Source organism: Prionailurus bengalensis, chromosome A1 (genome assembly GCF_016509475.1).
Source record: "Prionailurus bengalensis isolate Pbe53 chromosome A1, Fcat_Pben_1.1_paternal_pri, whole genome shotgun sequence".
Taxonomy (NCBI): Eukaryota; Metazoa; Chordata; class Mammalia; order Carnivora; family Felidae; genus Prionailurus; species Prionailurus bengalensis.
This window is the reverse complement of record NC_057343.1, coordinates 159,252,133-159,269,351: the sequence shown is the minus strand read 5'-3', so window position 1 is coordinate 159,269,351 and position 17,219 is coordinate 159,252,133. Positions and strand designations below refer to the sequence as shown.

Genomic DNA, 17,219 nt, shown 5'->3' with positions numbered 1-17,219 from the left:
CAAGGTCCTACGAAAATTAGAGAAAAACACAGTTAGTACTTGCTCCAACCAAAGGCACCCATGTGATTCAATGACTCTTAGAAACTTCAGCACTCTTAATGTGCTTCAGTCACGCTATCGCCAGAACATGACAGAGAACAGTAGGTACAAGGGCCAGGGTGGAAAGATTATCTACAAAGAAAGAAAGAAAGAAAGAAAGAAAGAGAGGGAGGGAGGAAAGAAGGAAGGAAGGAAGGAAGGAAGGAAGGAAGGAAGGAAGGAAGGAAGGAAAGAAGAAAGAGAGAAAGAGAACAAAAAACAAGAAACAAATGCTGATGTGTGCCAAGCACTGTGCTATGCACTCTGTAAGAATTATCTTGGGGCACCTGGGTGGCTCAGTTGGTTAAGCTCCTAACTCTTGATTTTGGCTCAGATTATGATCTCACAGGAGTGAGACTGAGCCCTGTGGTGGGCTCCACACTAGGCGCGGAGCCTGCTTGGGATCCTCTCTCTCTCTTTCTCCCTCTGCCCCTCCCCTGCTTATACTCTATCTCTCTCTTAAAAAAAAATAAAATAAAATAAATAATAATAATAATAATTAAAAAAAAAGAATTATTTCAGTGTAACTCAAAATGTACTCAGAAGACCAGTGACATAAGAGTCACCTGAAGTAATTGGTAAAAACAAAACAAAAATTAGGAATAGAGTCTTTAAAAATTTTTTATGATACTAACACACTGCTCTATACATTTACTTAGCATTCTGTAATAATGCTGACTGAAACATAAAAGATTTGATGGCATCAACTTTCCTTTAGGTTTTGCTTTCACAAATGAACTGTTTTTAAAATAATAAAATAAATATAAAATAAAATATAAAATAATATATATAAAATATAACATATAATATATATTATTATATATAATATATACATTATAAAATATAATATATAAAATTTTAAATAAAAATAAGCTATGATGCACATTTTTGTATGATAAAATGTTGCTGACTTTATGACAAGAATCATACATTTGCAGCCCTCAGATGAAACTGGTTATTTTGCTATGAGCATGATTTCAGGTTATTGTCCCTTTTCAATCAGTCATGCCATTATCTTTGAGAAGCTAATAAAATCTAAAGAGAAGAATGAAAACAAATATATAATTTAAAAGAGTATATTTCAGGAATAATATTTAATCAATTGTCCATCAGGTTTCCAGGACTTATGATTTACTCTGAAGCCAGTAAATTTACCTTCCATTCAATTCCTTTGATATTTTGTTAACATTTGATTGCAATTCCATATGCCATAAGGTACAACTTTTCAGAGACAATTTTGGTGAGATCTAAGGTCTTCGATAATTAGGCTCATAAATTCAAAGCACAATAATGAAAGGCATACTATCACTATATGATACAATGTTGATACATTTATGTGCTCACTTATAAAGGCAAAGTACTTACTGTTTTTTACTAGCCTTTCCCTATCCAATGACATAACAATTTGTATATCACAGATGCTTGATTTAAAAGCACATTATTTTCATATTATTTATTAAAAGTGTATCCTTAGCTTCTGATAAAACAATTCATTGAATGATGATGCCTAAGGTCTCTACTTTATAGCTATTGGCATATGTTCTGGGTGCTACATGTAGTATGGTGTTGTTTTTTAAACAAAACAGCTACTAAGCTTAATTAACTACCAAACTTTCTTCTTTTTTTAATGGGAAAGGCTCTGCAATATATAATAGACAAAAGATTTTGCATCCTGTCCCATCCCATAGTTAGAAATCAATAAGATAATGATTTTTATTGCCATGAGGGCTAAACCAAAATAAAAGCAATAATTCAATAAGACATTCTCAGGAAAACAATTAATAAAGAGAAACAGATAAATACGTACCTCCTGGCAATTTTTTTTAAATTGTAAGGACAACAACAAAATTGTATATGCACTAAGACAGGAAAAACAGAATTTCTAAAAATAAATTAAAATTAGGCTTCCCCACACATCTCTACAGCACAGAAAGCCAGACAATCTTGGAGCAACATGTATAGAATTTTGAGGGAACAGAATTGCTCACCAAGGATGTTGTACAATTTTGTATTTATTTCTTGTGTGAAGCCAGCACAAAAGCATGTTCAGAAAATCACCATTCGTGCTCCCTCCCTGAAAAAATTATGTTTAAAAATATTCCAGTCAATGAAGACATGAGTTGAAATTTAGAACTAAAAACGAAAATGAGGAAACTGCAGTCCAAAAGAATTTCTGGAGCTTCCCTTAGAGAGTTTTTAACCTGCCAAATCAGCCACGCAGTTGGATTCTGGGCTAGCTACTGGAGTATGGCTCTCCCACTGAGCCAGGTAGGATTGAGCTCGGGCACTTTGACTTTGCCTCTTTCTTGGCACTGGGACGTGAGCTTGTGCAGCCACAGTCAACTCCCCACAATTATCATGGACTTTTTTGTCATGACCGATAATCCCTTAAAACAATATATGCTGTACTACTCTTCCAGAATTTGCTAACAACAGCTAAATCACTTGCTTGTGAGAACACTGTCCCCGAAGAGTTTTTAAAGGTGTTTCTCCCTCAAAAACATAGCACTACATAAAGACTAGATTAAATGCCCTAATAAAATGCCAAGATACCTGAATAATGATTTTCTTAAAACCTACATGATGATGACTCTTTTTAACTAGAAAAAATTGATCTCTCACAAAGCACATTATTTATCCTTTTCTAGGCCCTACTAATGATTTTTGTTGTTATCTCTGCTTAAACATAATATATACACAGAGAAAAATCATGTAGGGATATACGCCAAGATGGAAGTAGTGGCCATGTCTGTAGGTGCTAGAATGGTAGATGATGGTATTTTTTCTTTAAAGTCTTCACCATTTTCTTGGAGCATCTGGGTGGATTAGTCAGTTAAGTGTCTGCTCTAGATCTCGGCTCAGGTCATAACCTCATGATTTGTGAGTTTAAGCTCCACATTGGGGTCCATGCTCAAAGCGGGGAGGCTGTTTGGGGTTCTCTCTCTCCCTCCCTCTCTCTCTGTTCCTCCCCTGCTCATGTGCTCTTTCTCTTGGAATAAATAAACTTAAAAAAAATCCTCTTCAGTACTTTCTCAATTTTCTTCAATGATTATGTTTTAGCTGTATTAAAAAGTTGCTAAAATCAGCAAATCATATATTAAGTATGAACATGCAACATTATCACAGTAATTTAAGAATACACAGAAAATTTTATACCAATAGTTATAAATAAGTGGTAGACTACGTAACACTGTTTTTCACAAGTACACATTGTCTTTGTGATTAAAAAAAAGACTAATTTCATTAAGAGGAAAAGTGTAAAAAATGCTGGGAGTCATTTAATACTTTATGCATTTTAGAAGGAGGAAAGGTAAATACTGAGAAAAGAATCCCACATATCTTTTCCTCTAAGGCACGATTTCTATCCTGTTTATAGCTCCCTTTGTACCCACAAAAATATATCTATTATTAAATTTGGGTTCTTATAATTGGCTCTAAAAGACTGTGCCCATCTTATGCTTTAAATTCCATTCCTCAGGCCTTCACTGACATATGTTGTGCAAATGATCATACTCCCCCAGTGTGGCCAGATATGTTAGTCAAATACTATACATAGATTTGACTGCAGGTTTGGAAAGGCTTCTTTGTTCCAGTGTTTTTAAAGGGGCTGATGTTAAGTTTTCCCATTTTTCCTTTTCCTGCTCTAGTCCTTTTACCTTTGGTTAATTAATCCATGCAACTTTTAGTTTTGTAACTCCTTTACATCTGAGGAGGTCTTAGCCAATTCATAATGACTGGTATAAAGAAGTAAGTGAAATGGGGCGCCTGGGTGGCACAGTCGGTTAAGCGTCCGACTTCAGCCAGGTCACGATCTTGCGGTCCGTGAGTTCAAGCCCCGTGTCGGGCTCTGGGCTGATGGCTCAGAGCCTGGAGCCTGTTTCCGATTCTGTGTCTCCCTCTCTCTCTGCCCTTCCCCCGTTCATGCTCTGTCTCTCTCTGTCCCAAAAATAAATAAACGTTGAAAAAAAAAAATTAAAAAAAAAAAAAAAAAAGAAGTAAGTGAATATGTTCTAGACACTTACTCTAGTCCAGCCTCAAGCATCTGTATTGGAAACGCAACACGACAAATGATATTTTGGTTGTAAGATTCTGTTAAAATTGCTGCCAACTTCTTAGGATAACTTCGTGGCTATGTAGGGGCCAAATTCCAACCAAGTAAAAACCATTTATGATTGCAGGAGAGAAAGAGCTCTAAAATTCACACAGAGCATTCATCCCTAGGTATTTTTACATATGACAATATAATAGTGGTTCTTACCTAACCCTAATCATTTTGCTCCTGGTTATATCTTCCCAAAGTCCTCCTATGTACCCTTTTTCTTGCACCTCCAAATAAAATGCAGCAAAGTAATAAAGGGAGAAAGAAAACAAATGCAGAGAAGTATCCCTAAGCATAGAAAGCACACTTTCAAACTGACTTTGTTTCAAAGGTCTGGGTTTGTCTGTAGAAGCCTAGCCTACATGTTTGCATATGCTTAGGGACATGTTGTTTAACCTTTGGAAGTATATACTAGTCTGAAAATGGATTACCAAAACCCGAACTAAGCTTCTGGATTTCACTTCTTGTTCAAAAGAGCAGTGGTAAGAAAATATTTGGGATAAAGGATTAGTTTGAGGAAATCTTTCTCTGGTAATTTTGAGAAGGAAAGAGAATGGTAACCAATCATGGATGGTAGGCAGGATAGATAACATATCCAAATTGCACATGGTGTTATAACTGTGAATACAAAGGCTAAAATAATGCCTGATACTAGATAGTTTCCTTGAATTGTCTCCAGGCCCACAATATCTCACCAATGACTTATCTGTATGTAACATAAAGAATTAGAGATTCCCTGGAGACATATCCTATTGGAAATATATCTTGACTACCAAGTCATCCCAACTCACAGGTCTGTCTACCCTATCAAACAGATATGGACTGAATTTGGTGGGATAACAATCTTCAGTCTCAGACCATATGAATTACTACAGTGATTTATGCCAAAGGAGCAAGGAAAAGCCTCCGTCCTCTCTTCAGTTCTGCTGGCGGGGACAGAACACAACAGATCAGTATGTCCAGGCTCAGCACAAGAAGAACTATAAACCTGAATTTCTCAGAAGTGTTTTGGAACAATGTCAGAATTCCTTGAATTGCTGATAAAGAGAAGAAAAATCCCTTCTTCCTTTTCTTGAGATAGAAGTTCAGCCTTTTGGTTTCGAATTTAAAGTATAGTCTGCCTCTACTAACACAGAAATCACAAATTGTCCCCTGGCTACATTTTAAGAGGGCTCCTTATTAGTTTTCTCAAGCCCCTTATAAATATGGGAATAAGGTACTTTATAGTCAGGGTGTTACATATAAAACAACCCTAATACTGTGCTATCAGATGTTGTCTAAACCAACAATGCCTGTACATTCAAGATGTAATATTTAAGCTCTCAAGTAATAACATATTTAGTGAGAATACTCCTATAAGACCTAGTCTATTATTCACTTGACCACATTAGAAAAGATTTCCCTTTTCAAGTACATAGGTTACTCTTAATTAATATTAATAGAGAATAACATCCAAAATCATTATTTCCTAGTATGGAGAATAAAGATGCACTACTGTTTTCAGATAGGAAGTCATTTAATAGATATCTTACCTGGGAAGATACTTAAAAGGTAGGGTAGATAAGGGAACTTAATGACACTCTGTAGTAATTTTCATGCTAGTAAAGGGAGAAAATGTGATTTTTCATATGGGAATTTATTTTTTAATAATTTAACAAAGAAACAGGATAAAATATAAATAAATGTTTACTCTTATTTTTTAATTTTAAAGAAACAGTTGCCCTCCATGGCAAACTTCATTACAAATCTGCTCATTAATAATCTAAATTATATTTTCAAGGATATTAGTAAGAAAATGACAGTAGAAAGTAGAGCGAACCTTAGTGCAGAATCCATAGCAGCTTCTATTCATAACAATCTCTTCCTATATTGAATATATTGAAACATATTAAATATTTCAAAACTGCAGGAAGAAGAGGAGCAAAATTTTTGAAACCATGTTGATAACAAAGAAAAAATATAATGATCACTGTATGCTTTCTGGTTTTCCATGTATCATTTAGGACTTGGCTGTTTTACCAAATGGAAATGACAGTGATAATTCCTATCAAATGAAGATGAGCATATCTGTTGAGATCTAAAATGTAAAAAGTAGCAAAAGGGAGGCACATCCAGTGCCCTTTGGAAGGACAGCACATTCACAGGTCCCTTCTCCATGGAGAAGTTGACCAGTGTTGAAAGGCCACATAATGGTGTGTCATTTGGTGGAAGGAGAAATTCACAAGCTCAAAAACAACCATCTCAAAGTGGAAAGATTTGGTGTTACTAGTGTTTCCATACAATTGAGCCAAATAAAATAGACTTTCTCTTTTCCTTTTGTTTATGAACCTGAATAACGGATTAATCTAGGCTATCACTGTTCTTCTTTCATAGTGTATTCTCATGAAAAAAAGATTTCCTTTTCCACTAGAGCATTTGGTTTCCTCCTCTAAATCTGCCATGTTCACCAACAAAACATTTAAGGTTCAGCAATTCCTATAGGGAAAATACCTTCAATAACTGGGTTCTAGTTCTAAATAGAAACAATTTCTAAAGATTCTTTTCCCAGGAAAAGAATTCTTATTAATTCTTAATTCTTATTAATTTGTAATGATTTTCACTTACATTCTTGAATCAAATCTTAATTCAGATTAAATCTGCCAAAATTCCATTAGGAACTCTTTGCAACCTCATTATCTGTGTCAAGATAGAATTCACAATTAAAAGCAAGAGAAAAGCAAAGCCCAGTACTGCAGAAATTACCTCATCTGATCCTTTCTTTTCTCCTGACTTTGAAGGTGATCCACTGGTTTTTTCACTGGCATGCTATAAAAACATAAAAAGGAAGAAAGATAATGTTTAAAATAAGGAGGTGTTACAAGATAATGTAATAGTGACTTTACTCCTGAAGGGCTAAATATGTATACTGTACAAACAAGGACCCCTTTAATCTTCCTTCTGAAAATGTTGATAATTCCACACTGACATGGGTGGCTTTCAAAAATCAAGAGAAGCTACAGACATTCATTTGGGATGTAGAAAGTCAGTCTATAATTAACCAGACATAGATCTGATGGTGATTCTAAGGCGGCATCTCGTCTCCTACAAAATGCCTCACTTAATTTTAAAGCCCAAATTGCCAGTGTGGGAGACATGTGGTTCCTCACAGAGATGTGATGTCTAAGGACCATGTTGAGTCTAAAACCATACTTAAGCCTCAGTTCAGCATGGGCTCGACGGACGACCATAGCTTCCAAATCTACCATCACTTCTGATGGTTCTTGGGAATTACCCAGAGTTCTTCTGTCTGAGTACTCACAAATGCAGGAAGATAAACCCTGAAGGGTAAAGACCATACCTGCAACTTCTATTTATTATGGCTTTGGAATTTCATTATGTCCAGACACAGAATTATTTTTCTCACCAGGACAAATGAATGAAATGAATGAAATGAATTTCATTTTTCTCACCAGAACAAATGAATGAAAATAAATATTTTTATGTGTTACATAAAACTTTCAAGTAGCTTACAGCCTCATTTGTTTTGATAATAAGATAAAATAAGCCATAAAATTTATTGAATTTTTTTGAGAAATAAAAAAACAAACAAACAAACATATGTTCCTGAAAAGGGTTACAAAGAATTGTTTCACTTTTTGTACATTGTGGGATATGCAAGAAAGTGGGGGAAAAGAACCTCACTAAATATAAGAAAATAAAAGCTTACCATTGGGTTCAATCCTGACCACCTTCAGTTAAACCAAAATATAAAACCCCATGACAGTCCCTAGAGCAGAATCATAACCTGAATATGTAAGTCAATGAAATTATTTGAAGAAGAGTGGCAGCAACAGTAATATTAATGTTAATAACTTATATTATATTATGTATAATAATTAATAATTTATATATTTTTTATTTTTTTTTAATTTTTTTAACGTTTATTTATTTTTGAGACAGAAAGAGACAAAGCATGAACGGGGGAGGGTCAGAGAGAGAGGGAGACACAGCATCCGAAACAGGCTCCAGCTCTGAGCTGTCAGCACAGAGCCCGACGCGAGGCTCGAACTCACGAACCACGAGATCATGACCTGAGCTGAAGTCGGCTGCTTAACCGACTGAGCCACCCAGGTGCCCCTATATTTTTTATTATCTACTTTCATACACACTCTTATTTCATACAAAATAGAAGCTCATGTGATTTTTGGTATACGAAAAACTAAGAATAAGAAGAATTCAGTGAGCTTTTCACAAGGACCCATAACCAGTAAATGGGAAAAGTTTGCAAAGCAGCTTTTCTGACTTATAATATATTGCTTGTCACTATACCATGCTAAATAGAATAAGGTAATATTTCCTTTAGTCATATCAACATATATTTTAATGTTTTAAAAAGCCCAAGAAATATCAGACACATGGAAGAAATCTTGCATTAAGTATTCTCTGTACACAGGGCACCTGGGTGGCTCAGTCAGTTAAGCGCCCAACATCAGTTCAGGTCACTATCTCACAGTCTGTGATTTCAAGCCCTGTGTTGGGCTCTGTGCTGACAGCTTAGAGCCTGGAGCCTGCTTTGGATTCTGTGTCTCCCTCTCTCTTTGTCCTTCCCCCACTTGTTCTCTCTCTCTCTCTTCTCTCAAAAATAAACAAACATTAAAGAAAAGAGTTTTTGTATGAAAAACTAGGAGTAAATCACTTTCTTGTGTGGAAAATTCTCCCCAAAATGTAGCACCATCATGGATCAGGGGATGGAATCCACTGAAAAGCAGCCAGCCTGCAAGAGCTTGGTGAATGAAGCCCTGTTTCACCATGATGTCCTAGTCTAGTGTTTGTCTATCTACAGTTGAGGGCAATCAGTACTGAGTAGTTCATGAATCTTGGGAGAAAAAACATCCAAAAGCCCACATATATATCAATGCTAAATGGTAAATGACAAATTTTAGAAGATTCCTGAAGGCCTGACTAGAGGGAAGAATCATTCACCATTTGCAGATAGAATTTAAGAGGGATAGATCTATAATGACAGATTTACCCAATTTGTCTCCTTCCAGAATTGGTAAATCCAGTGTTTTACTGAACGTGCTGCATGCGTCATTTACTCTTCAAGAGGTATTAGTATTCTACTTTACAAACAAAAAAACTTAAAGAGTCAGTTGCTTTTGTCTGGTAGAAGTCTCCATGCTCTCCTCAAGGACCCCCTCTGCTTCCTGCTCATGTGGCAAATATATATTATGATACGTTACCCTACAGTAAATGTTCAGATAGCCCTTTGTCTCTAAATTTTAGGTATATAGATGTTTTTCCTTAAATTTTTTTTAAAGGGCCCCTGGCTGGCTCAGTCCATAGAGCATGTGATTCTTGATCTCAGGGTTATGAGTTCATTGGGCATAGAAATTACTTTAAAAAAAACAAAAAACAAACAAAAAAAAAAGGGAATGCAAATAAATATAAGAAAAAGTTTTAAAAAGTCATTTTCTGGGGGTGTTTCAAAATTTCATTCTTCTGGATTAATCAACACTATCAGTCACTTGTTTCCATTTAAACACTCAAAATTGCACAAATTATGTAGGCTCCAAATAGTTTGGGAGTGGTATATGTTATGAATACTTTTTCAAATGCTCAGTTATAAGGACAACTTACAAAAATTATGTTCTATAAGAACTGGTATTTCATGACTTCAAAAGAAGTATTTGCTGTCAGTAGGAAGCCTTTTTTTTTTTTTTTTTTTTTTTTTTTACAATACACAGAAGTATACTGACATAAAAAACACAATCAAATGGCAATATTTTTAAGGAACTTTATGGATTATATTTTCCCAGTTTCTTTGTTTTCTTTTTAACCCCACTTTTTAGTATATATTTTTTCTTTTTTTTAAGTTGATTCATTTATTTTGAAAGAGACAGAGACAACATCAGTGTTTAGGGGCGAAGAGAGAGAAGGAGAGAAAGAATCCCAAGCAGGCTCCGTGCTGTCAGCATAAAGCATGACATGGGGCTTGAACCCACGAAACTGGGAGATCATGACACTAGCCAAAACCAAGAGACAGATGCTTAATGGACTGAGCCACCCAGGCACCCCTATCGTAAATTTTTTCTAACACAAAGAAAAGTTAAAAGAATAATACAATGAGTGCCAATATTCTTACTACTAGATCTATCACGATTAACATTGTTCCTATATTTTGCCATATTTGCATATATTACAAACAGATCTACCTGGATTTGTATATGTACCTGTATTTGAGAGTAAATTGTGGATATCCTGAAACTTTATCCGTAAGCATTTCACTAAGCATCTCCTTAAACTGAAGAATTTTCCCCAAGTAACTCCAATATCATTGTTACTCCAAGAGAATTAACAAAAATTACCTAACATCATTTAATTTCTAGTAAATAGCAACCTTATGAATGAACCATTTCTCTGATCATTCCTTGGGGCTTATTGAATATTCATCAGTCTATTAATGATGTAAAATCAGTTATATCTTTGCACTGTGAGATATTCAAAGTGCCTGATTTTTTATGTTTATTTTATTTTTTTTAATTTTAGAGAGGAAAGCAAAAGTGGCACAAAGAGATAGAGGAAGAGAGAGAGAAAATCTCAAGCAGTTTGCATGTTCAATGAAGACCCAATACAGGGGCGGATCCCAAGACCCTGGGATCATGGCCTAAGCCTGAACTCAAGAGTTGGACACTCAACAGACTGAGCCACCCAGGTGCCCCTAATTTTTTTTTTTTAACATGAACATAGTTAACACACAAAGTGCCTCATTATTTAATCCATAGCATAACTGAGCACTTCCTACACAACTGAGCTGGTAGAATGAAATATGTCAGAGTCAATCCAGATAGGAACCTACCTGCAGCAAGGTCTTTCTAAGAGGGAAGAGAGAAGGTTTTGTCCACTACCTCACACAGTGGGTGGGGTGGGGAGAGGTGAGAGAAGCACAGAGAAGGGAAGTACTGACAGGTCTGGAATGAGAACTGAACCACAAAACTGATAAATCCAGGGAGGACTTTTCTATATGAGGGGAAGGAAAAGAACATGTTCTAAGCACCTACTTACTCTGTGGCTAGCCCATTGCTAGCCATTTCCCCTAAGCGATCCCCTACACTCCCCTCAGCAACTCCAGAGGTATACACTGTCACCTCATTTTATGGATAAAGAAATACAGGATCTGAAAGGTGAAGTCCTCCTCCATCATATCACATATCCAGATTATAGTCTATCGCCCAGAGATGGGCTTCGCTGGATCTAGTGAAAAGCTAGGTGAGATCTTAAGATCCACATCAAGAAAGTCTCAATCCAATGCTCTGAAATGAAAACAACAAACCAAAACAGAACTTCCCTATCCTGAAAGTGGTTTGCTTTATAAAATGGACCAAACAGGCCAGTATGTAAATTCAGTCCTGTATTAGGAGCTGGAAGCCAAAGACAGGAAGAGCAGGATGCCAACTCTCATGCAGTAGAAATTCACTGGGAGAACAAAGCTGCAGAAGATAGGACACTCAGGGAGTTAGGACGAAAGAGGTGGTATGTGCAGCAGGAGTTGAGAAGCAGGGAGAAAGCAGATAAGGGACTTCACTGTCTTCCCCCCAAAAGGAATAATTTTCCAAACTGTTTTCACCCCCATGGATCACTGCGTATTTGGCAAGTACAGCGGTCCTCTGTCCTCATTGGAGGGTACAGCATTTATAGGCCTAAAATCTTCAGCCATAGCAAAGCCAAAAACCTGTCCAGAAATCAACAATATCCAGGAGCAGTAAGGCTGGCAGCCTGTGGGCTCACCCCAGTGAGGATGTGTGCTAGTGAGCATCTGGGCACCCTCCCTATGCTGCCCACATACACTCTGACAGACACACAGTCAAGGGCATACATAATGGAGAAGAAAATAAGGGCAAACTTATACACATATATAAAGGAAGAAAGAAGATAGAAAAAAATCGGAGCTTCTGCAAATGCAAACCCAGGTGAGAGTGCCCAATGCTAGTGGGCTTCTGAAATGTTTTTGCTTTAATTTAAAAAACAAAAACAAAACAAAAAAAGACAAAGTTTTCTTTTAGGGTGACAAAAACATTCTAAAATTAAATTGAAGTGATTCTTGTACCACTCTGTGAATATACTTAAAAATACTGAGTTGTAGGTTTTAACGGATGAATTTATGGTTTGTGAATTATACCTGAATAAAACTGTTTTAAAAAACAGTAAAGGTTATTTGAAAACAACTGGAAAGTTTGTCTTTTTCTACTTGGAGGCAAGGCCATACAGATCAATATTTGCAGGTCCAGTGATAGCTGTAGACAAATCATGAAGCAATAAGAGGTTATCTTGATGCCCTCTGGACTTCCTCCTACTCAGAGCTCAGCTCTCTCACTGCACTACCATTGCATATGGTAAGAAAAGCTTGTTTTCAGGCCCTTCAGAGGATCAGAAAGCCTTCATTTAGTAGTGGGTCTCATCCTTCAGTGTGGGTCACAAGCACCTGGGACACTTGGAAACATTCATGCCAGAGTGCAGGAAATTAATCTGTCTATAGTGGGGCCAGAGCACAGATATATTTCTCTAAAATTTCCTAGCTGATCTGAATATGCAGCTAGGATTCAAGACCACTGGTTTTGAGAGGAGATTTGTGGACACCATGACAGGAAGCAGACGGTTCTGCTCTTCAAATCACCCCACTGAGTTGGCACCCATGGGGAGCTTCCCCTGGTCACGAATGTTGGGGCAGCTCTGGGGCTCTGATTGGTCAACGAAGGAGTGCAGTGCCCTGTGTTCACACCAGCCTTCCTAATTCTGAGCCTTGCCCTATTTATGGTACATTGTACCTTCGTATCTGCACATTAGTCTCTATTTTGTTAGTAAAACAAATTAGCCCCTTATTTGATACTCTCTTGCTTACTGATTCCTTCATAAATGTCTATTTTGCCTTCCCAACCAGATGGTAAACTATATTCTTATTTTTCTGGTCCTGTGGTAGGGGTGTGACAAATAATTCTTGATTGAATGAATGTATTTCCACAGAGCTCTAAATATTCCCTGAGAAGTACTTTTGCTCTGTTCAGGTTAATAAACTAGACAAAAGAGAAAGAAGCCTCACCCTACCCCCAAATAGCTTGAAAAATTAACAATGTATAAATTGATATTTCTTGCAAAATCCCTTAAAATCCATTCTTTTTTTTTTTTTTTTTTTTTTTTAAATTTTTTTTTTTTCAACGTTTATTTATTTTTGGGACAGAGAGAGACAGAGCATGAACAGGGGAGGGGCAGAGAGAGAGGGAGACACAGAATCGGAAACAGGCTCCAGGCTCTGAGCCATCAGCCCAGAGCCTGACGCGGGGCTCGAACTCACGGACCGCGAGATCGTGACCTGGCTGAAGTCGGACGCTCAACCGACTGCGCCACCCAGGCGCCCCTTAAAATCCATTCTTGTATGTATTCTGCTTGCTAAAACAAGCAGAAGGACCAAGATGTAAGGCTGGTTTTGCTTTAAAACCATCTCCCTGGAGCAATGCTAGACTTGTTTGCCCTTAGGTGAATTCCTTGCCCAGAATTCCTTGCTCCCCCTGCTCCTGCTCTCCCTGTTACCTCTACCAGGGATATTTGGGATGAAAGGCCTCAGGCTTGGGAGGCAGGGGTAGGAGACTGGAGGTGGTAAATGGTATTTCCTCCTCCTTTCTGCCTCTGGGAGCCTCTGTAGTAGTGTTTCCTGCAGAATCAGCCAGCTGCGGTTCCAGTTTGCCCAGGGCAATCCAGCTCCCCCCCAGTCCGCCCTGCCTAGAAATGATAGCAGCTTCCTGAAATTTCTAATCTCCGGGTGGCTTCACCCTCCCCAGTTGGCTTCCCAGACTCTTCTGTTACCTGGGTAACCAGTTCCCTGCATTCCATTCTCTGACAAACTCTGATGGGACAGAAGAAGTGTGAATGTGAAAGGCTCTGTGATCCTGGGCAAAATAATTTAACCTTTTTGTTTTCTACTTATAAAATGAAGCTAATAGTACTTGGCCCACGGGCTGACATATTTCTCAAACAAGTTGATGTTGATGAGGAGCCTGGCCCATTGCCTAGTTCCTTTTAGAATACAGTAACAGTTATTCCACTCCCTTGTTTTTCTCTGTCAACAACCTGATTGTACTGAATTATGAAATAGTAAAATGAATAAGAGACATAAGCAAAGGTTTAAAGGTTTCATTTTCTAAGGCTGTAAATGTTAGAGCAGAGAATTTAGCCTTCTATTTTTCATAAGTATAAAGTAACCAGGTTCATCTGATATATTTATATTTAGTATTTTGTCTCTTATGGTTGTATATTAATCTCACATTTCTATATTATATCTATGGAAACAAAGTACACAGGGAATAGAGAATTCATTTTCCAAATAATCTACACCAAGTCAGTCACAGTCATGATACTTAAATGTGCAATTCCCCATGTTTTAAAATAGTTTGGAAGGAAGAGGTGTGTGTGTGTGTGTGTGTGTTTGGTGTGCTGGTGGGGCTGGGAGCTAAATAAAGGAAGAGTAGCACAATATTACAATTTTGATAATTACTGAAGATGAAGGGGTATATAAACAGTTGATTATATTATCCTCTCTTAACGTGATAAAAAGTTTTGAAGAAGTTAGAATCCTCTTATCTAAAGCATATGTATCTCCCTAGAGTCACCCAAAGGCATTTCACTGGGTTTTCATACTGAAAACTCCAAACTCAAAGAGTAATAGAGTTTATTTATTGAAAAAGAATCAGTGAGTAGCCACCATGTGCTAAGTGCTATAGGGAGAATAATTACTTAAGAAATATAAGTAAGTAAAATGTCTGGCTTTTCATACATATATTCCTGCTCCTCTAAAAACATGTGCTATTAGCTTAATCTTCTTTGGGATTATCATATAAAAGACACATATCAAGGACACATATTAAGTATGGCTAGAATTCTGAAATCTCAATGTTTCACTTAAACTCCATGTATGCTTTCCCCTACCATTTTAACATTATCATGGATATGCCAAGATGACACTGTTATGGCCACAGCTCTTTCTGTCGGGTTTTCAGAGGTAGCATGAATTTTGAATTTTCTCTAAATCAAAGAAGATGTCATGAAAATTTCAATAGTTACTTTGTTGCTTGTGTAGTAGTCATTAGGATGCACTTGTAATTTTTATTTACAAGAAATGCAAGAGAATTGAACTGAATACATACAATGCTATATATTCAAGTGGACATACTTAAGTTGAATGGGGATTTATTTATTTACTTACTTTTTTAAAGTTTATTTATTTATTTTGATAGAGAGAGCACACAAGCTGGGGAGGGGCAGAGAAAGAGGAAGAGAGAGTATTCCAAGCAGGCTCCATGTTGTCAGCACAGAGTCTGACACGGGGCTTGAACTAACCAACTGTGAGAGCATGACCTGAGCCCAAATCAAGAGCCAACGCTTAACCAAATGAGCCACCTGGGCACCCAGAATGGGGATTTATTTTTAATGGTGCTAGAGTTTTCCTTTTTCAAGATAAAAAGAGTTCTGGTGATGATGGTTGCACAAGAATATAAGTGTACATGGGATGCCTGGCTGGCTCATTTGGGGGAGCATGCTACCTTACATCTCAGAGTTTGAATGCCATGTTGGACACAGAGATTAGTTAAATAAATAAAACCTTAAAAAAACATGAGTGCACTTAATTCCACTTAACTTTACACTTACAAATGGTTAAGATGGTAAATTTTATGCTGTGTATGTTTCACCTTCAAAAAAATTAAAAACACTCACAAAGAAAATAAACCTCAAGAAAAAGAATAGAATAAAGATGGGCTTGGGGTACCTGAGTGGCTCAGCCAGTTAAGTGTCCGACTCTTGATTTTGGTTCAGGTCATGATCTCATGGTTCATGAGATCAAGCCCTGCGTTGGTCTCTGCACTGACAGCACAGAGCTTGCTTGTGATTCTCTCTCTCTCTTTCTGCTCCTCCCCCACTCATGCACACACACATATGCACACACACACACACACACACACACACACACACTCTCTCTCTCTCTCTCTCTCTCTCTCTCAAAATAAATAAATAAACTTAAAAAAAAAAAAGAGTAAGGATGGGCTGCTCTGAGAAGTCTTGTATTACACCAGACAACCTACTCAGAAGTAAATGCCTACCTATTCACCCTAGAATCTCAAATGGCCACCCATATTTCCACCCTCAACAAGCCATAGTACCATTCTTTAAAAAGCACTTGGGGGATATAATTAACTTTCTGGGAAGTGCCAAAACTGATTAAAGAACAATATCATCAGATGTTAGTCCTAATTTAAAAGTCCTATCTGCAATGGGAAGCAAACTAATTTAGAAACTGTCAACCAAAAGAGCAAAGTTGTGTCTGATCTCCATTCTCCCCAATACTCTAAAGCCTGTGGACTTTTTTCAGACTCTGTAATTTGCATTCCTTACACCTAAAAGTTATTGCAGTTATGTGGTCTGTCCTGCCATAGAAGGCTTGTGACAGTGTTCCCAGACTGGCCACAATGATGGGGCCTCCCAAATGACTGGGCTCCTTGATCATGCTTCCTTCCACTGGGCTCATGGGTCTAATTAGACTAAGAAACACCTTTAATTAGCATGGCCAAATTGAGTCAACTTATGACACAGAATGTGATTAGTGTCAACCAAATTTATTCTCCATGCTTCATCATTATGATGCTCATCAGATATTCTTCAGCTCTAGCTTTTTAAAGTTTTTTGTTGTTATTGTTTTTGTTTTTTTATTACAACCACATAAGTCTTCAGAAAATAAGATCAATGATTTTGTTGGTATTTGGTGTGGAAATATACATTGTAATGTGTCACTGACTAGCTTAAAGGTGATACTCCCTTAAACAAACATCATAGATACATCTTTTAATTATTTTATCTTATTCTGCCTAAATTTTTAAAGTTAGATCATTCATGGGGTGCTTGGATGGCTCAGTCAGTTGAGCATCTGACTCCTGATTTCAGTTCAGGTCATGATCCAGGGTCGTGGGATCAAGCCATGCATCAGGCTCCTTGCTGAGTGTGGAGCCTGCTTAAGATAGTC

General features: G+C 37.2%; 1 protein-coding gene across 17 annotated transcripts in view; it reads right to left on the bottom strand.

Annotated features, from left to right (window-relative positions):
- CAST (calpastatin) overlaps positions 1-17,219 on the bottom strand; it is a 109,624-nt gene that overhangs the window by 88,989 nt on the left and 3,416 nt on the right. For all 17 annotated transcript variants that reach the window (XM_043594179.1, XM_043594098.1, XM_043594119.1 and 14 more), the window contains exon 2: positions 6,920-6,982. In XM_043594179.1, coding sequence (XP_043450114.1) covers positions 6,920-6,982 — 63 coding nt within the window. The remainder of the gene's footprint in view (positions 1-6,919; positions 6,983-17,219) is intronic.